Source organism: Mus pahari, chromosome 12, assembly GCF_900095145.1.
Source record: "Mus pahari chromosome 12, PAHARI_EIJ_v1.1, whole genome shotgun sequence".
Lineage (NCBI taxonomy): Eukaryota > Metazoa > Chordata > Mammalia > Rodentia > Muridae > Mus > Mus pahari.
Genome location: NC_034601.1, coordinates 9288612 through 9310857, shown reverse-complemented (window position 1 = coordinate 9310857; position 22246 = coordinate 9288612). Strand labels below are relative to the sequence as shown.

Below are 22246 nucleotides of genomic sequence, written 5' to 3'. Positions count from 1 at the left end.
TTATATCCTTTATAGGGCCCATCTGGAAAATCTGACTGCCTAAGTGATTGCCTGATTGAGATGCTACTGGGTGTAATTTTAGCAACATAGGCTGCAACGATGTGATCCTCCTGCTCACTAATCACCTACAATATATCCAACCGGAGAATACAGCACCAGTGAGAAAAGTTCAAATGCATAGGAACAACTACAAAATACACAAGCAGGGACACGTGAATCACACAATTTTTTGTTACACAATACTTTGTAAGTGGTTTTGAGGCTAATATCTACATTTTGATATAACTTAAACATAACATTAGGAAGGCCTAAAAATATGAGTAACATACATTAAAACATCTAAGAAAGCAAGCCAGGTCTATCACCTATCACATATATATATGAAAAAAATATATATATCTATATATCTGCTCAAAACATGGTTTTCTTTTTATTTAACATTTTAATTTGTTTTAATTGGACAAAATGGTAGTCATAGTATCTATGTGTGACTGAAACATGCACACTCTGAGGGGTGGCTAAGTAAAGCCTTGCCTCACACTGTGTTGGGGTGAGGACACAGATCCGACTCTCACAACTGTCCAGGAATGCCAATATGTCATTACCCACAGTAAACATATCACTCTAACTCACTTCTCATGACTCAGGTTCTTATCCCCTGACCAGAATCTCCCTAAAAACCTGGATTTCTGGTAGCTTGTACACAAGGATCACTTTCACACCTTGGAGTGTGTATGTAAAGCAGGTAGATGTTTCAGATTTTCTGCAGTCATCTTAGGAAAGAAAAGGGAGTTACCCTCTATTTGAATCCTTAGATGGTACCTCACTGTGAGATGGCTTTTCATGCTTAACAATGAACAGAAATTACTCTTGGGGAAAACACACTGGCTAAAAAGCCAACTTCATTCAAAAATAAATTGATATTTATAGAATCACTATAATGATAATGGAAGAAAAAAATCAATACATTCCTTATTTCCAAGCTATAAAGTATAATACTGTTGCTACAAAAAGTGTTTCAAAACTATTCTTTAAAATAGTCAAACATTTTTCTCTCACAAAGGACACCAGTGAAAGTAGCTGACCTGGAAACAGGCAGGCATAAAGACAGACTGGAAGGCAGCATTGCTCCCTGTGGAGTCAGAACAGCTACACAATATGCATGTGGCTTGAAAAAAGAACACAAAGTGGCTTTACTCTAAAACAAAAGTCCACATCTATGTACAACTACAAACGGTGAAGAAGCAAACATAAATCATTACGTCACAAAGGTCACGAAGATGAGACAATGGTTGGAGAAACAGCCCTACTGCTGCATGCTGCTTAAGATCTAGCATGAAAACTTCAGTGTCAGATCACACGGGTAACTTAAAAGCTGCTGGGATTCAGAGTGACAGAAACAAAGAGGAACCCTGGAGATGAGCGCAAGAGAGGAATACCGGCTGATGAACACTGTAGTTTTAGTAACGAGGACAGTAGGAACAGCAATATTTCTACAAATGATTGCATTATTTCATAAAGCATGGCTATCTTAGTAAGTAAAACCCTCCACCTTTCATCTACCCCCCTAGTGACATGTGCAGGAAGGAGATGACGTCAGTGGTAGAGTGCTTGGGTTCAGTCCCTAGCACCAAAATAACAAAATGTTTGTCTCAGGGGAGCTTGTTCTATCCATGTATCCATCTTATACCTGGGCATGTACATGAGCATCTGTGAGAGAACATGGTCTCCACATGGACCACATGTCCAAGGTATATCCACTTTGTGTGCATTCCCTCCTCTGCTACACCCTGCCAGTTTGACCTTCTGATTTTATACCAAATACTACTCAAATCCCTGGGACAGGAAATTGGTCCAGGAGTGCACTGCAACTTGATTGCATTTACTCATTTCTGAGTTAATATATTTGTCTCAGTCATTGTTCACAGTAAAGTCAGGCTCTTGGAGACAGAATGTCTAAAAGCAATCTTACAGAACTGAGTCTGTGTGTGTTGTTTAAGCTAAGATGGTCAAGGGCAGAAACTTAACAGTAAGATTCAGGACACAAAGGTACAGGACTCTTAAGGCACAGGAAGTTCATGCAAATCCCTGTCCTGAAGTACTCTGTTCTTGGCGAGGAGAGTCCAGACTCTAAGACACATTCAGGCCCTAGGAACCTAACAGGGTGAATGGAAAACATTCTGTAGGAAAATCATTTTATTTGTAAAGATAAAGGCATGAGGCCTCTGACAACAAGGCAAACCCATCAAGTTCTGGGCTCTCCTTGAGTATGGTCAATGTGCTGTTTGAATAGCACACTGTGTTTACGTTTGAAGTGTACTACACTGTATTAGAACTAAGTGTATCTAGCCTGTCTTTACTCATCAGTTTCATGCTTTGGGGACTCTGGGATGCCTCTGTCATCAATGAGAATCTACCACACTGAAAAGGGCTGGTTAGAAAATATTCACTCTGTATACAAGAATGAACTAAATCCAAAAGAATCTAGCTCATCTTGTGCCCATCAGTATAAAATCACCCAAGAAGGCCTTGCTTTCACTGAGTGGGCTAACTCTTACCACTCTGAAATTAAGGTCCAACACACTAGAGATGGTAAAAGGAAGAGGGCAGTCATGGCCAACACCCACTTCTCTGGTATCAGCAACTTCACAATGTCTTTCCAGCAAGAGATCTTCCCAGTCCAAGATAGGCTAATCTAAGGCTGACTTCTAAACTGTGAATAAAGATAGTTGCTGGTGACATGGTCAAAGAAATTCATGAGAGGTGAAATCCAGCCCCTTCTCAGGGAGAGCATCACTTATTGGGCTTGCCAAGTGTAACTAGTACAGAGTTATAAACTGGAGTTATCTACACCCACTAAAAGGGTGACCATATAAATCAAAGCCCCACATGTAGCTGGACTCACCATTTTTCCGTTCGTTCAGAGTGGGTAAGTGCTGGCTGGACTGTAGAGACAGTTCTTGGAATTCGTGAGCCACAGACTCACTTTGAGGACTTGGTGCAAGGTGGGCTAGAGGCCCCAGCTCTTCCTCTGTGTCTACGGCTCCTGTGTGATCCATTGTGTTCCAGCCACTGAGACACCTCTTTTATGCAGCCTGTTGAAGAGAGCGACAAAACATTTAAAAATGAAATAGTATCTTGAGTTTTCTCCAGTTGACACAAAAGTATTAAGTCCGGCTCTCGAGGTCCATTATAGTTCAGTTCTATCTGTGCACCCATTGCTGGCTCCTCCTCTCTGCATCTCAGGCTCCTTCAACAACTCCAGGGAGATGGCTCCTATCTAAAAAGCATAGATAAAGTAAATAGAACCTAAAAGGCACTTTCCATATACTATTGTATCAAGGATTCATAAAAACTATAGCTATTGCTGTCATTTAAAGATTTCAACACATGCTAGATGAGAAGTCAACAAACACTAGTAAAAATGAAGGTGTGGGCTGGCTTGAAGATCCACCCTAGTGCCTGTATTTTGGGGAACTCTAGGGCTGGCTTGAAGATCCACCCCAGTGCTTATATTTTGGGGAACTCTTAAATTAAATCAGCACTCACAGCAACCAGCAGTACTTCACAGATTCCTTCACCAGCCTGGGCCTCAGAATGAACTAAGACTGAGCAAAGAAAAAGCAGTTCTTAAGGAAAAAAAAGGTGTATTTTACGTCACCGAGACTTGGACTTAGAGTTGCTTGTTACCACGGTGTAATTTAGCCCATGGCCACAAAGGTCAACTCCTGTGTTTCCTTCTAGACACAAAAAATTTAAGTCTAAGGCACAAAGTTTTATAAACGCAGTAAGATCTGAATCAATACTAGTGGCTTAAGAATGGCTGGTGGCTACAGCTTTACTTGTGGAAAAGATCACCTTCTCTACTGAATTGTCTTTGCTCCTTTGTTGAAAGTCAGCTAGCCTGTAGAGTACAAATGTGTCCCTTGGCTTTCTATTCAGTTCCTCAAAAATGGAGAACTATACCCAAATCTTTGAGAGATCCCCAAGCACTATATGTGCAGGAAAGACTGTAGAATATGCTATGGCAAGAACAGCTACACTGACATGTGCTGGGCTGGCCAAAATATGGAAGGTGAGGTTCAATTTTACCTAAAAACAGTCTTAAGAAGAAATCATCAAAAACTAGAGTCTCTGCAGCTGCCAACCACAATCCCACTGTCATTGAAAACATCCTTCAATAAAGATGGCAATGTGTCAGCAGCAGACTGCAGAGAAGACTCAAGCAGGACAAAGGAAAGGTGCAGCAGATGGAGCATCTTAGGAGTGAGATGCTCCACAGTGCTAATGCCCAAGGGAAGAACTGAAGCTAGCTTTTCTTAATTCTTCAGTATTAAATTCAACGCAAAAGCTGAACACCTTGGCATGGTCTTTGCGGGTGAAATCCATATGACAATTTTAACATAATGGATGAAGGGAGCTAATGGAAGCAGCATTTTTACATTTCTATAGATTGTAAATAAATGCTTTGAAAAGACTCAAAAGTTAAGGTAGAAGACAGTAATTCCTAAATAACTGTTCACAACAATACAGATAATCTTAGCTGAGATACTGAGGGGGGGGAATTTAAATAATATTCGAATAATTACCCAATTAACCCCCAAAAGAAAGGGAGAGTAATAAGGAAGAGATAAGACAGACAATAACAAGTAATAAGATAGTAAGTGATAAGACAGTAATTAATCTTCCAATGATTATGTTACATTGCTCTATTGAAAGAAAAGTTGATAATGTTTGATTCTTTTTAAAAGCATATATAAAAATATATATGCTCACAACTAACACACTTTTAAAAAAAAAAAGACATGATTCTGGTAGAGGTAATGAATAGTAACAGGAAGCAAGGGGGGGCTACACTGCTACCACATAATGCTCAATTCAAAAGGCTCTATTAGGTAGATGAAGTTATAGGCAAAATTACTTATTTCACTATGAAAAATTAAAATATAACTCATAGATTTTCCAACAGTGAATTTTCATTTTGAATTAATTATTCCTACAAAATAAAATCTGTTCATGCCAAAATATTTTGAAGTTACAAGTACCATAATGCCCTTACAATGGTAATATGTACAAACTCTGAACATCAATGGTGATGATTTGGAGGGTCTTTTAAACGAAGATTTAAAAATATTTTCAAGGTAGTATTGCCTGTTCTTAATATTGAAAGATCTTTTTTCAACGTATGCCTTGACACTGTACTCACCTTAAACTCCCACACACTCCCAAATCGAGAAAATTATAAGCTACATAAATCTTTACAAAATGTAGCAAAGGGAAAGGAGTAAGTTAAAAAAAAATTTACTTAGTATCTGTGAACATCTTTGATAGAGCATAGACTATATTCTGAAATTTGCACAATGTCATCTTAAAGTCCACTTAAGTGCTTGGTAATTTCTTTAGAAATTTAAATCCACCATCCATTATAAACAGTATTCTGTCTAGAAGTCAGATGTTATATAACGACCATTGTGAAATGTTAAAAGAAACCATATTAGAATGGATTGCCTCACTGGGTCAAAACTGAGCTGTCAGGTAAAACATCACTCAGCTTGAAACAGGCAGAGGGACAAAACTGTGATTGTCTGGAACTGGCGAAAGGAATGACTCAGTACAGAACTCAGTAACAGAAACATTCCGAAAGGAAACATCCAGCTCACCTGGCAGGAAGTGAAGACAAAGAAGAACACTGTAACATCAACCTAGGACGCACCTCTTGTTCTTTAAACAAATCAGACACCATTCTCCAGGGAGTCCCTGGTTAAGAGCAGCTTTCACCCTTCATCAAGGAAATGTCTCTTTGTAGCCGTCAGAGACCTTTACAGAAACTGCCGCTACTCAAGAGTCCAGTTGTGGGGCCCAGCTCTAACCGACACATCGACAGCACAGCCACTGCTCCTAAGGTTCAGAGAATACTGCAAAGAGGAGACTGAAAGATCCTAGGAGCCAGAGAAGCAGAGAGTCTGCTAAGCATGACCTGAGCACGAATGACACCCATAAGCAATGCTAATGTGGACAGGGTCTTAACTGTAGACCTTGAGGACACTAAGGAATGCTGAGAGTAGGACATAGTCTTTCTTAGGGAATACATACCAATTGGTTATTCAATACCAAATCATCGGGCCACATACAGACAAGTAACATTCTATTGAGGAATAGGTCTCATTTATGTATTTAAGAATATACAAATATATGTAACAAGAATTAAAGAAAAAGAGGTCATGAATTTCAAAGTGAGCAAGGGATCACATGGAAGGGTTTGGAGGGAGGAAAAGGAAGAGGGAAATTGTGTAATTTATATTACAATTAAAAAAGTAATCAGCCAGGTGGTGGTGATGCACACCTTCACTCCCAGTACTCAGGAGGCAGGTGGATCACTTGAGTTCGAGGCCAGCCTGGTTACAGAACATGTTCTAGGACAGCCAGGGCTACAGAGGAACCCTGTCTTGAAAAAACAAATAAAACAAATACAAATTTTTAAAAAATCACTATAAAACAAAATAACAACAACAAAAAAATCCCTTTATTATTTAATACTGCTGTAGTGCTAGAAAAAAACATGGAAAACAAAAGAATGGGCATTCCTTCTTGGTTTTTTACTTCTTCACTCACTCAATCTTTAAAAAAAAATGGATTCAAGATAATATCACAAATAATGATATTTTTAAACACTAGATTATTGGGTTAAGTTACTCTTTAATTCAATGTTAACATGTTTCCAACTGAGTGTAAATTTAAAGCCAAATTTCTTTCCATTACACCTCCTTGCTTATAATGGCTAATTTCTGTGATACATAATAGCTAACACAGTCACAGCCACATACAGAAAAAGCTAAATGAGAAGGCCATGCCTAAGAGGAGCTTCTGAAGTTCAGAAGTCTGATACACAACTGGGCAAGTGCAGAATGGCCGGTTACCCATTATACACAGCAAAAAACACGTTAGCCATAACAAAGCTGGGTCTCTACTCTTCAAGTTCTTATGAATCTCAAACATTAAGGCAAAACTAAAGTTAAAATAGCAGACTTTGGAACAAGGATGTTTAAAGACAAAGTTAATCACATAGAACCAAGAATCTAGTTCTCAGTTGTATAAATGAATCAAGAGAAATCATAGAAAAAGGACATCTCAATTCAGTTGAGTTATCTTAGAATCAATGCTTGGTAAAAATGCCCCCTCTCCCCTTCTCTCTCTTCAGGGTAACAACCAGCCTATCTTAGTTAAGGTTTCACTGCTGTGAAGAGACACCATGACCATGGCCACTCTTATAAAGGAAAACATTTAACTGGGGCTGGCTTACAGTTTCAAAGGTTCAGTCCATTATCATCATGATGGGAAGCATGGCAGTGTCCAGGCAGACATGGTGCTCTAGAAGGAGCTGAGTGTTATACATTTTGATCCAAAGGCAACTAGGAGGGTCTCTTCCGTACTGGGTAGAGCTTGAGCATAGGACCTCAAAGCCCACCCCCACACTGACATACTTCCTCCACCAAGGCCACACCTATTCCAACAAGGCCACATCTCCTAATAGTGTCACTGCCTGTGGGCCAAGCATTCAAACACATGAGTCTCTGGGGACCAAACCTATTCAAACCACAACACAGCCTCTGAGGGGAAGGAGATGAGAAGGATCCAGCTTCTCCTACAATGAGTCTGGGACAGAGTGATTCTATTGCTAGCCGGAGAAACGCTATGTCTTACTTCTTTCATAGAGAAGAAATCATCTATGCAAAGATTGGTAAAATGGGCACAGAGCAAATTACCATTGATATGTGAAGAGGAGATGGCCTGGAGATGAAAGTACTATGGGGCCTTAGAGAATTCAGTACCTGGGAATGGGCACATAGGGAAGCTGTGATGATGAGCTGGCATTTGTTGGGCACCCTAACAGCAGAAAGAGTGACAGGTTATGGGTATCATCCTAGATTTTGATTTTGACAAGGTAACTGTGGCAGAGAGTGAAATGTCAGGAACTAGTCAGTGGCTATGCCAATGTAACTAAATTCAAATAGCATTTATGAGATATGATTCCAAAGTGTTAGGGCTGGACCATGAAGAAGTCCAAAGAACTGAGGGTGGGGAGATGCTTCCACATGGGCAGTTAGAAGGCAGGAGCCACTCCTTACACTGAAGGTAAGGTAGTGAGAGACAGAGGGATCCCACTGGGAGAAAATTGTAGATTCCCAGGTAAGAATATGAAAGACAGGTATATCTGGGGACAGAGACAGCTGACTTTGGGTAAATCCACCAAATTAAACTCCAGATGCCAAGAAATGAAAGCTGCATCAGTTTACAATTTGTTTAAATAAACACCTCTAAATAGTGCTGCTAATTCTAACAGTTGAACTTTGTAAGTAGCCATTAAATGTAGGACAAAACATACTATAAATATGCCAAATACTGACAATACGGAATAGAAAAATGCACGTACTAACCCTCCTCTGTAGACAAGATTACAGCTCTGGGAATGCCAACTATTTGTTTTCAACTTGACATGGAGCAATCTGCGCTGTTCTACCAACAAGGGAGTTCTGATGAATATAACAATGTCATCTAAGCAAATAGCCCACACGCTATAAGCAGAATAGTGAAAGCACAGAATACATGTGGCTCTTCAACTTATATACTAAAAAGACAGAATTAATGCCAATCACTTCTAATTAAAATAGGTAAAATGCCCCTTTTAGCTTAAGCATCTATTTTTAAAGTTTTATTCATAGTGAGTGAATCTTAAAGAGCAAGAGTTGATTAGAGGACTGATTTTAGTACACACTGCATTTAAAGCAATTGGTAAGTTTTAAACCAAAACTAAGAAGTTTTCATTGGCTAAGAAGTAAATACTTTTAAACAGATTAAATATTTCATTGCATATTTTGTGCAGTGCTGAAAAACTGAACCTAGGGCCTTGTGACAGGTCTGTCATTGCTGTACCACTGAACCACACCTTCTAAGTGTTTTATTTATCTGGTTTAAAACAAAAACAAAAATACCTATTATATTCTCATTTGCAAGTACTCTACACCAGGAAGAAAAAAGAGTAAGAGAGAAATGTAAGGAAAGGGGAAACTAAATAGAAGGACGTCTCTCTCCTCCCAGCTGCTGTTTGTGATTCTTGACATTAGCAATCAACAAAATTTAAATTTACAATACACATGGTGGAGGCCAAGGTGAGCTTCCCAAGAGACAGGTGAGCAGTAAGAGCTGTTCACCCTAACTCCTGCTTCTGCAGTGTGGTGGTGTGGAAGAGATGTACACACCCCTCTACCCCTCCACCCCACAACCCCCTCTGCCACTTGTAGCAGGTGGGTGAGCTGACCCCAAGAATGGGAGAGCAGGAGAGCTGGTCCTGCCCCTCACTGGCTGCAGAACTCAGGAGAGTGGCTCTTACACCTCACCTGAGCTAGCAGAGCTAGCCTTGGAATGGGGGGGGGGAGGGTGCTTAGGTGAGCCACTCCAAGACTGTGAGCATGAACCAGCCCTGTCTCGTCTGCCATGCAGTGACATGGGCTCAAAATGTCCCCCATTTCACCCCTTACCCGTGGCAGGTGGATGAGTCAGCCCTTGCCGGGGCAAAGTGGAACAAGTGGCCCTGGTAGTGCCGGTTATTGGGAACCTGGTAGGCTGACCTACTCAGCTTCTACCTAGTCCCAGATCCAAGGCTCTGAACTGGCCTACCCCAACATTCACCCCATCTATGACCTGCCAGAGCACAGTGAAGCTGCTGGTCCTGCAGATCCAAAGCTGCAGGCTTTCCATGACACAGAGCAACAGCAGGATATCTGAGAGGAGTAGAATGATCCAGTATTGATAGTATAGCAGAAGTTAGAGGCCTTAAAGCAGACCAATAGGTCACTGCGATGTCTACACTTAACCGTGTGATGGGCTATTAAAACCTCTTCTCTTTTGTGTGTTCTAATAATAATGAATTGTGCAATTGTTTTCTTCTTTTAAAAATAAATTTAATAATCTGTCTAAAAATTAGATTTGCTAATATTGCATCCCATTCCACTGACTTTCCTCCTTCTTAACAGTGTGCTTTAATATTTAATTCTGATTAAATCTGATTTACCCATTCTTTGCTTTGGTTGCTTGTTTTGTTGTATCACCTAAGAAACTATAACCAATTCCAAGTATGTAAAGTCTGTACGCATGATTCCCCTTAAGTGTAGACCTCTTCTATCCATTTGGACTTAATAGTGTATATAGCATGGAAAAGAGACTCAATCTCATTATTCTGATGGTAACATGCAGTCATCCCAGAACCATTTGTAGAAAAGATTTGGCTGTTTCTGTTTGTTTGTTTGTTTAATTAATTAATTAATTTTGTTTCTCCACAACTGAGTGGGTCTTACTCTGGCCTGTCTCCTAGGGGCTAGGATGACTAGTGTGGCCCACCGTGCATATCCAGGCAGTCCCATTTCAGTCTAGCTCAGCACTCATGCACCAGTGTGTCTCAGTTCTCTCACTCATCTATATGCTTATCCTTATGTCAGTACCACAGCGTCTTCCTGCAGCTTTGTAGTACATTTTATCTCTGAGACTATTTCACTGTTGGCCTGGCTGGCCTGAGACTCACTGCAATCTGCCTGCCTCTGCCTCCCAAATACTGGGGAATAAAGGTGTACATCACTATGCCTGGCCCTTAAGTTTTCAAATTGAAAACTGGGCACCTTCCAACTCTGTTTCAAGGTGTTTTGGTTATTACGGGTCTCTTGAATTATCATGGGAACTTTGGCTTGCCCATTTTTTTTTTCAAACACAGATCTCTAAGGAAGCCCAAGGTATTGTGTTGAATCTACAAAAAAACTGCCAATATAGTCATCATTATATTAATTCTTCTAACCATGGGATGCCTTTCCACTTTCTTTTAAGAGTGTCTTTACTTTCTTGTAACAGTGTTTTATGGTTTTCATTATTTTTGGTTTAATTTCTTCTGGGTATTTTATCTTTGTGATGATTTCTTCTTTAAGTCACCATACAATGCTCAGCAGGCCAGGACCTCTATCTCCACACTCATTCCTGATTTTGGTAACTTGAGTTCTTTTTCTTTGTCAGAACAGATAATAGTTGGTGACAACGTACAAACTTTTATTATTTTCCATTTCTTGAATTATTTCGGTACTAATCTCATTTCCTTCCATCACTTTTCCCATTTTTCTATTGTATTAAGATGAATTAAGATGTGAGAGTGGATTATAAAGTTGAGATTGCTGGCTGAGACCGATTTAAAGTTCTAAATGGCTCACAAAGCTCAACTATTCTTCCTTGCTAGTCATTAGTATCTGTGTTATTTCATATGTGGAATTCAGAAACTGTACAGACCCCTTTCCATGTGTGAACTAGTTAAACTACATGCTTCCTGAACTGTCTCTCTATAGTTGGAATGTAAAGATCCAAATCATTTCAGAATCAGAACTAGCCTCCCCTTTGGACAGCCAAACTGGATACCCATGTAAGAATGTCTAATTCTTTCAACTAGAAGTCTTCTTCCATTACTGAAACTATGGCAGCAGATGGTACAGCATAAAGTCTTCTGCTTGAGTCTTGGCTAATTTGTTCTACAAAAAAGAAATATAATTATACATGACTATACGACTAAGTCATACATGTTCTGGATAGCTTTATGTCAATTTGATATAAGCTAGAGTCATCTGAGAGGAAGAACCCCAATTGAGAAAATGTTACCATAAGATAGGGCTATAGGCAAGCAAACCTCTAAGATACTTTAACTAGTAACTAATAGAAGAGAACCTGGCCTGCTGTGGGTGTAACTCTGGGTTGATTGTGCTGGGATCTCTATGAAGACAGGCTGAACAAGCCATTAGAGCAAGCTAATACAAAGCACTCCTCTATGACCACTGCATCGGCTCCTGTCTCCAGGTTCCTGTCCACTTTTGAGTTCTTGCCTTGGCTTCCCTCAGTGGATTAAGATTCAGGATATTCACAACAACAGAAACCCCAACTAAGACAACAGGTCTGCCAAGGTCTCTTGGGACATTCATTTTTGGAGTAGATGAGACCCTGTAAGACACCTGACCACCCTGAGGCTGTCACCACATAAGGAAGTTACCAAGATGCTACATAGAGCAGTTGTGAGAGAACATGGAGTGACCAAGAGAGATACCTAATTAGCCCCCAACTACTTCAGCTATCTTTCCCTGCTATTGTAGCTCCAGATTCCACAGGACCACAACCATACTAGCGGCCAAGCCGAAACTTCCCCAAGGAGCCTTTCCTAAATTCCCCAGAAATCATAGGTTTAGAGGCCTCTCTTTAGTATATCCTTAGGATTATAAGGGGCCAGTTAAGCTGAGCTTGGTGGCACAAGCCTGTAGTCCTAGTTACTCAAGAGGTACAGCAGGAGGGTGGCAAGCTCAAGGCCTGACTACTCAACCTAACAAAACCCTATCTCAAAAATCAATGAATCAATGTTTTGTAGAGGGAAGGATGGATACTAGGGATGTAGCTCAGGGGTCGATTACTTGCCTAGCTTGTGTAAGACCCTGACTTCAATCACAGCACCAGTAATATATAAGAAAATAAATATTACCACAAGACTCTATTTTTAGTTATATATAATACAGGATATATTATATATGTAACACATATGCATCTATAATATGCATCTATAATATATTCTATTATATATATATGTATATATATATATATATATATATATATATATATATATATATATATATTCTATATATAGGGCCAAATGCCAAGAGTTGGTAACACTACTGGCATTCCTGAACCATACTTGTATAAACTGTCACAGTTTTTTTTATGAAAAAATTGCTAATATCTATGAAAATTGCAAATGTGTTAATTCTTTGGCCTGGCACTTTATGCTCTAGGAATCAAGACGAAATGGAAATGGAACTTCCAGAACAACTGTGTGGCCACTGGCTCCTGAAAAAGGAACAACAGTATCAAAACAACACTGTTTCTAGAGTTTGAGAACTGTAGAACTTGACAAAAGGCAGAGAACAAACAAAGAAATGCTTCCTCAGGAGGAGACTTTAAACCTCAGGGAGAAGCGGGAGTCCTGTGGATCCTATGCAAATCACAGAACTAGACAGAGACTGGCATCGAGAATACAGCGAACTCTTGTAGCTCAACATGGCACAAATGATTTGGACAAACACTTCTCTAAGGAAGACATGCACATCTCTGGCAAACACCAGTTTTTAGGGAAAATGCAGCCAAACCCACAGTAGGGCAAACTTCATTCCTGGCAGAACTACTCTTAGAACAGTCACATAAGTTCACAGGAACCAATGCTGGGGAATAAACCAGAAGCAAAATGCAAACTGCTATCCTTACTTTGGAAACTTTGTCCCTTTCACCAGGAGATCTTGTAATTTGATTCCTAGCTTATCTGCATGAGAGAAATGATCACACAAAGACTTGGAAGTAAATGTTTATGATAGCATCTTCAAAATCACCAAGAACCACCAATGAACTATCAGGTAGTGAAAAGATACACACTGTGGGGCATGCAATGGATTCCACCTGGTAACAAGAAGGAAGCAATCTTGACACCATGGAAAGAGTCAAAACTTGTAAATGTTAAGGCAAGTAAAAGAAGCCAGTTGCCAAACACTGTGCACTGTGTGGTTCCATTCATATGCAGCCCGCGCCCCCAAGTCAGCCTACAGAGGCAAATTAAATTGGTGGCTTTCTGGAATAAGGTCCAGAAAGGGACTGACTGTACACAGGTACAACTGGAGGTTTTTTGTTTTGTTTTACTGAAAATGATGTGAATTATATTGCAGTGGTGGCCATAAAATTCCATACAATTACAAAGCAATCAAAGTTGACACTTTGGGAGAACACTGTGGCATGTAAATAATATGGAAGCATTTTTTCACAGCAACAAACAAACAAACACAACCCACATGACCTTCAGTGCGAGAGAGTCCACAAGAGTGCTGAGGGAGAATGGACACCTGAGCCACCATCAGTGAGGATTCACGCTCAGAAGCCCTGCACTGGATCAGTGACAGTGACTGTTTGCTACCAGGTGGACCAGGATGCATGTAATCTAGCCCTGAGCCCTTCCAGGTGGACAGCCACTGGTACCTTCAGAGCCACAGGAGCTAGCTACCTTGGACAGGATAAAGAAACAGTAACAGACTTGTGGCATACAGCAGAGATTTGAATAAATCAATTCTCATCAATAATGTGAACAATTAGTGTTATTATTTTGTCTGTCACATTTCTGGTTTTGGCATCTATTATGTGAAATAACACTAAAAGTACAGTAATTATTTTTAAAAATTTCAAACTACATGTCAAACCTCATTTCTAGCTTGTCTTAAATTGTATTTCAAACTTCCAAATTGTGGGTGGGGTTGTTACTTTGATGAATAATGACAATAAGGTTTTTAAATTTTCATAAAACAAGTACACTATAGGCTAGTTCTAAAATGAGCACACTTAGGCTAGTCAATTTTCAAACAATATTTTTATTTGCTTTGAGAACATCATACAATGTACTTTGGTCATATTTATCCCCAACTCCTCCCAGATCTACCACAGCTCCATCCCGTTCCAACTCTGTGTCCTTTTTTTATTTTTTTAAAATAACACACCAGTCCAATGCACTGCCCATATACTCCTGTGTGTGTGGCCATCCAGCGGAGTATAGTCTATCCACCAAGAGATTACCGAGTCTGATTCTTCCTTCCCCAGAAGCCATGAACATAGCTTTCCAGTTAGGGCTGGAGTCTCCTGAGCCCTTACCCATTTCATGCTGGAATGCTGACTTGCTTAATCTTGTGTGGGTCTTGTACAGCCACAGCTGCTGAGCTCCTCAGTACAGTGTCATCCAGTTCTTCCTGGCCTCTGCCTGACTCTTGTAGTCTTTCCTCTCTGTCTTCTGAGACAGCCTCTGAGCCTGGGGTAGGTGGTAAGATAGATGTCCCATCTGGAGCCAAGCACACTATAGATACTGACTTTTTGTACTCTGATTAGCTGTGAATCTCTGTGTTAATCACCTTCTTTGATAAGGTGTAGAGCTGTGGTAATCTATGGGCATAGAGATATTTAGAGGGAAGCTTGAATCTATGTCTGTTTAGCAAAATCGTAATAATATGTTCATCACCAGGGAAAGGCTAGTTCTAAAAATAACAGAAGCTGGAATTACAGTTACTTTTTGCATAATTTTTCCAATCTTTAGGGTATAACAAACATTTAGGTTTCAAGATATTTGGCAACATAACATAATAAGGCTAAACTAAGATTTTTTTATTTTAAAAAGAAAATGTAAGTAGTTTTTAACTATGTATCGAAGCTACTTCTTAACAGTAGTCATTCAGTCTCGCACTCACCCAATTTTTATTTTTATTTCAACCAGTATAATACGCCTCTTTCCATGTACTTATTATTCTTCATTAAACTGTTAGCTCTGTACTTCTGTAAGGTGCCAGGGAAGCTTCGGATTTTGAATTTAGTCCTTGAAAGCAGTTATTCATAGTCACCATTTCCGTACTGGAGGAGGAACGTCAACCTGGGTCTTTGTGTTAGCAAACTCTTTGTTTTCAACCACCATTATCTGAACTATCTCCTATAAATATATCAGAGTCCTTAAGAAAAATGCCTTCACTTGACAATTTAAAACCTTTAATCACAACTTGGAAATGACCTCAGAATATTGAGACCCATCCACCATAGGCCTGATGTGTGGAACTCCCTCACTGAACCTGAGGGGACGCTACGGCAGCTAAGTGCACGGAACAATCTGTTAGTTTATGTTTTAAAAGGAAAATAGTCTTCAGCAAAAGATTGGCAACAGGATATTTTTGGAAAAAATTACAGAGGATCATGTAAAAATTACTAAGTGGATAAAAGTGGAGTGTTGGCTAGAGAAGAATCTGCTGGCTAGCCCTCACCACTCCCTTCGCCGTGCCTACATTTGCGGCACCTCCTATCTGCTTCTTTGCCTGGGATAACTGTTCTCTCAGCCAGGCTAGATGACCATTAAACCACAAGCTAGAATTCCATTTCCTTTTAAACCCCAAAGGAATCTGAAGAGTGATAGGGTCAGTCTCAATGGAACTGAAGAAAGAGGAAAAGAGGAAGCCAAGTCCTTGGCCCTGCCCTCACATCCACCCTGCCACAGGGGCCTCAAGCAAGGCTAAGGCAGCTGCCGGGGGGCTCCCAGCAAGCATCCATGACAGTGTACTACTGGGAACTCTTCCCCTGCACACTGAATGACAGGTAGAGTACTAGAGAGGTCAGTCAGCAGCAACACAGTCCTCAGATACAGGCAAATATTCTGACAGATTTTATTTGCAACTACATGGGAATCCTAACAGCTATCAAAAACAAATGCAAAGACAGAGTACCCAGTTGTAGACAACCTGCCAGGCAGGCAGCATAGGGGCAAAACATGAAGCAGAACACACTTCCTAAAACCATTAATACAGAAAAGCAGAAACAACCAGATGGTTGGTGCATTCATGACACTGAAATTACACCATAATGAATGGATCCTTATGTACTTTAAAGATGGCCTTAATTTGTAACTAAGGAAAACAAAGGTATATGAACAGAACAGACTATATGCCAAAGAAACAGAGAACGTGCAGCAAGAGAAGTAAGGGGCAGAAGAAGCTGTACCCTGAGGCGGACTTGGGAGTGAGAGAGCTGAACTATGTGAACCCGGCTAGCCTTGAACTCACACAGATCCTTCTGCCTCGGCCTGCACCACCACATGCTGCTTTAACTCTAAGTTAATTGCAGTGAAATGGAAGACAAAGGAGCTCCACAGCTGTACTGTCACATTCCAAGTGCTGATGGCCTCCACACAGACATCAAGGGCCATTCTGCACCTCCATATATTTCTGGGCCTCTACTGACTGAGCAGTGCATCTATAGTCTGTAAAGTGTATGAAGATATTCTCAATTTGAAAAAAAAAAAAAACAAAAAAAACAAAAAAAAAAAACAAGACTGAGTTTTTTCTCCTCAGTTGATGTCTCTTTAATTCTTCGTTTCCAACCACTACAAAAGAAGCAAAAGCTTCTTAAGCCTTTAATAACCTCGACAGCAGCCAGTGTTCTCCATGTTGTTTCTTGCTAACTTGAGCGTCCAGAGCAGACAGCTCTATCTGGAACATGGTGATGGACTGCTGCTTCTGCAATCTAAAGAGGTTGTACTACCCTTGCTCAGGAGAAGCGGGGCAGCTGACAGAAACCCCTGCAGTTTAAACAAACATTTTAAACTGAAGCTTTTCTTTAGAAGAACAATGATATTTAAATATAGCATTCTTTTTTATTCAACTCAGTAGAGGAAAAAAATACACTTAAGCTAAAAAGCTTAAAAACAAAGAGGAAAGAGAAGGAGAATGACAAGAGCAGGGTACCACTTTCAGATGGAGATGGTGCCTTCTGGTAATCCTCATGATGGTCAGCTTTAGGCTTTCCCATTGGAGGACAAGCTTAGCACTGTGAAAAGCTCTTTAGGAGGGTCAGAGTTTAAAAAGGAGTCACTTGAGAGATCTCCAGACAGACAGCAGGCACACGCTGGGAATGGGGACAGGGAGGGGCAAAGTGCAGGGACTCTCAGCCCCAGGACTGAAGCTAAAGGTCTAGGGCCTCAGTCCTGACTGCTATATCCACCAATAACCAGTAACCCACTAGGTGCCAGAGAGAGATCTAATGTGTGCCTCAAAGCCCTCAGAAGTATCACCCCCCCGCCCCAGCTTCCATATCACAGTGACTGACTCCTCCACTAAACTCTAATCCTATCACGGCAGGGCCTCCTGGAATGTATGCACGAAGCCATGTATACACATGAAGACAATGGAAAGTGTGAAAGGTAACAGGACTGTACCTAATGAAGCCCAATGAATCAGAGGCCATACATGCTGATCGACCCAAACAAATGACAAAGTAGCATTGTAATCTGAGGGAAATGTGCAATGTGAGGTTGGCTCATGCCACTAGTGTGTTTACATGGAAACTTGCTCCCTATCTTATTCCCTATCTTATGCTCCAACACAAAGTACAGATGGTCAGACTAACATTGAAAAGCAGGACAAACTTTTGGGAAAACAAAAAGACAAAAAACAAAAACATAGTATGACACTTTATTAATGTTCTTAGTGTTCTTTAGAGTCAGAGAACTTATAGGATGAATCTATCTATCTATCTATCTATCTATCTATCTATCTATCTATCTATCCATCCATCCATCCTATCTATCTAAAGGATTTATTAGAATAACTTACAGGTTTCAGTCCAACTAATATAACAATGGCTAGCTGTGAAGGAAAGGTCCAAGAATCTCATAGTTGCTCAGTCCCTGAAGGCAGGGCTTCTGTGTATGCTGGAATCCTGAAGATGCAGGCTCCAATACCAGTGAAGGAATGAATGTACTAGTCCCAAACTGCAAATCCTACACACTTTTTCATTCATCTATAGCCCAAACTTACCAGAACCACATGAGAGCAGAGTCTGAATCTGCCTGTCTGCCTTAGGGCTGTATGGCCCCTGGTTAATGTTTAGTGCTGCTATAGGTTCTATTCCAGACTTACTGGGGACTATACTATCTCCTTAGAACTTAAGACAGAAGTGAGCTCACATTTGTAACACAGTTTCAGTAGTGAGTAGATAGTGTAATCTCAGCATCAAGGAGGGTAAAAAGTTCAAGACCAACCTGGACTACATGGTCTTAATAATAATAATAAAATAGTAATTTATTAATCATTTAATAAGTATTATAATTATTAATTATAAATATTAATAATGAATGAATATTGTTGAAATGTTTAAAACTGTAAAAATCATACTAAGCAAAATAAGACCAACTTATATAAATACCGCATGTTTTCTCTTATGTAGAGTCTAGAGTCTTAAGAAAAGACATGGAGGTAGAAGGGAAACTACTTGGACTAGGAGGAACAACAGCAGGACAGGAGGGTCAAGACAGCAGTAATGGAAAGTTCAATTCTTTATATGCATGTAGGGAAAATCATAAGACTCAAGACCTGTTGCTTCATATAGTTAACATGTGCCAAAGAAAGACATATATTTTGGGTGCAGGGTTCAATACCAGTGACCATGGAGCTACACAAGAAGAATGAATGCTTGATAAATTAATTAAATTGAATAAACAGGAGACTGAATGATTTGTGTGCTCACTGCTGTTGACATTAACAGTGTGAACCCTCACAGCACATATGCATGCCACATGATTAAGTTTATGGACTTGTTCCTTAAAATCATGACAATTTGGCAATACGATCCCAGTGATTAGTGGGATTCAGAAGGTTTGTGGAAAGCAAAACAGTAAAAACCCTTTGCATAGAAGTTTCCTGATTTCCTTCCTAATTCCTTCTCGGGTAGCTAGCTGCTCAGAAGACAGAGAGCCCCTGCCAATGGGCTAAGTCTGGATGCAGCTGCTGCCTGGAACATGAAAGAGATGGGAAGTCACTCTCCAAACCACTGTTTACACATCACTCACCTGACTCGGTTATCAGCAGTAAGATGCTTCTGCACTTGTGTCAAGTGATAGTGGCTACAGCCATGGCTTCAGAGGAAGGACACAGGCCTCTCTCATCGCTCTTTTATTCAAAAGAATCTGGGAAGAACTTTCTGGGGAGTGGGAAACTATTTTTGTTTTTATCCTGGGGCCCGAAAACATGGTAACTAGTAAGACAATCAAGATAGCCCCTTGGGGGCTGCAGATGCTAGTAATATACAGATGTGGGGATGTAGGGGCTATGATGACAGAAGCCTATATTAACCTGTGGTGAGGAAGCCTGGGATGACAGTCCATGGAGAGGGAACCAGCATTCAAGGAACTTTACAAAAACCTTCCTGAGAAGGTGAAGCTGGGAGCCAAAACTCTAACTATCATTTCTCAGCTGAAGAGAACATGAACAAGAGAAGGAAACTGTACCCAGCAAAGCAGAAGAGTGAAAGCTAACTGCAGAACGCAGGGGGGAGGGGGGGGGGACAGGAGCCACGGCCACCAATGCTGGCAGAAGACGGCAGAAAGCCCGTTTGAAACTGGTTTCTACTTGTGAGGTTCTGGAATGCTTCGCCCCTAAAAACACAATACAATAGGAACTTGAACATGAAAGGCTGAAATCTTACTCTGCTGTGGGGAGAGTCCTTCTGGGCCCCCAAACATACCTAATTTGTACTTCAAGAGGGCAGGAGGCACACTGCAGCATCTAGGGAGCTCAAGAGTCTGAGTGGCAAATGAGGTTGGCGCAATGTGATGCTGCTGCTGCTGCTGTAAAGCAAGACAGTCTGGCAAGACACTTTTCAACAACAAATTTACCAGAAACTTAATTTGCGCTATTCAGATGTCAAAATCTGGCAGTGTTCAAGTTTCCAACCACAACTCTAGCAGCATAACTTGTACTCTGTAGTTTGAACTGTGACAGTTTGAAAGCAAATGCTGGTACTCCGTTCCAAAGACCCAACGTAATAGCCCACCCCCATGCCTGCTCCATCCTGAACTTTGAGGGTTCAAGAGTTAGCACATCTTTTCTTCCCAAATGTTTGCTAGGCCACCTATCCCTTTCTTCCTTTCTCTGGTTATGTGCACTCAGCACTCCACTAACATTTATGAGCATCTGCAATCTGCCACATTCTATCATAGGTGCAGGGAAAATGTACCATTAAAAATATGTCCCATAACAAAAGAATGGATACAGAAAATGTGGTTCAATTACACAATAGAATACTACTCAGCTATTAAGAATGAGGACATCCTGAGTTTTGCAGGCAAATGGACGGAACTAGAAAGTATCATCCTGAGTGAGGTAACTCAGACCCAAAAGGATGTGCATGGTAGGTACTCACTAATAAGTGGATATTAGCCACAAAAAAAAAAAAAAAAAAAAAAAAAAGTCAGCAAGCTGAAGTGCCCAAGTGAGGTCGCCTCAATCTCACTTGGGAGAGAGAAGAAAGCAATCACAATTGAGGAGTACCTGGGAGGGAAAGTGGACAGGGGGTGGGGGTGGTGGGTAACCTGATCTGGTATTGGGTGAGGGAAAAGAACTGAAGCCCTAAGGGCCAGCAGAAAGAATGGAAACAGGCAACATCAGGAAATAGGAGGTTGGGGGCACTCTCCAGAATGCACCAGAGAACCAGAGACCGGGGAGATGAGAGACTCTCAGGAATCAAAGATGAAATGCCCTACAGTGGGGAGAGGGAACTTGTAGAGCCCACCTCCAGCAGGAAGACAGGGCATCAAGTGAGGGATGGGGTTGCCATCCCACAGTCACATCTCTGACCCATAATTGTTTCTGTCTGAAAGAATTACAGAGATGGAAGTGGAGAGGAGCCTGAGGAAAAGAAGGTCCAGTGACAGGTCCAAAGTGGGATCTAGCTCAAGGGGAGGTTCCAAGGCCTGACACTTTCTGAGGCTATGGAGTGCTCACAAAAAGGGGTCTATCATGACTGTCCTCTGAAAGACCCAACAAGCAGCTGAAAGAGTCAGATGCAGATATTTGCACCCAACCAATGGATAAAAGCAGCTGACCCTTGTTGTTGTTAGGGAAGGTGGAAAGAAGCTGAGGAGAAGGGCAAACCTGTAGGAGGACCAGCAGTCTTAATTAATCTGGGCCCCTGAGATCTCTCAAACACTGGACCCATCAAACAGACAGCATACACCAGCTGATATGAGGCCCCCAACACACATACAGTAGAGGACTTCCAGGTCTGTGTTCATTCAGAGATGATGCACCTAACCCTCAAGAGACTGGAGTCCCCAGGAGCAAATATGGAGATAAAGTGTGGAGCAGTGACTGAAGAAAAGGCCATCTGGAGACTGTCCCACCTGGGGATTCATCCCATATACAGTTACCAAACCCAGACACTATTGTGGATGCCAAGAAGTTCATACTGAAAGGAGCCTGATATAGCTGTCTCCTGAGAGGCCCTGCCAGAGCCTTAAAATACAGAGGCAGATGTTCACAGCCAACCATTGGACTGAGCGTGGGGTCCCTAATAGAGCAGTAAGAGAAGGGACTGAAGGAGTTGAAGGGGGTTGCAACTCCATAGGAAAAAAAATATCAACCAACCAGATCCCCCAGAACTCCCAGGGACTAAGCCATCAACAAAGGAGTACACATGGCTCCAGCTGCATATGTAGCAGAGGATGGCCTTGTCATGCATCAATGGGAGGAGAGGTCCTTGGTCCTAGATGCCCCAGTGTAGGGGAATCGAGGGCAGGGAGGTGGGAGTGGGTGGGTAGAGGAACACCCTCATAGAAGTAGGGGGA

The 22246-nt window shown here is 41.1% G+C and overlaps 1 protein-coding gene across 7 annotated transcripts in view; it reads right to left on the bottom strand.

The window, feature by feature from the left end:
- Mrtfb (myocardin related transcription factor B) overlaps positions 1–22246 on the bottom strand; it is a 162927-nt gene that overhangs the window by 93910 nt on the left and 46771 nt on the right. For all 7 annotated transcript variants that reach the window (XM_029544820.1, XM_029544819.1, XM_029544823.1 and 4 more), the window contains one exon: positions 2906–3095. In XM_029544820.1, the coding sequence (XP_029400680.1) occupies positions 2906–3059 (154 nt within the window). In that variant the 5' untranslated portion in view covers positions 3060–3095. The remainder of the gene's footprint in view (positions 1–2905; positions 3096–22246) is intronic.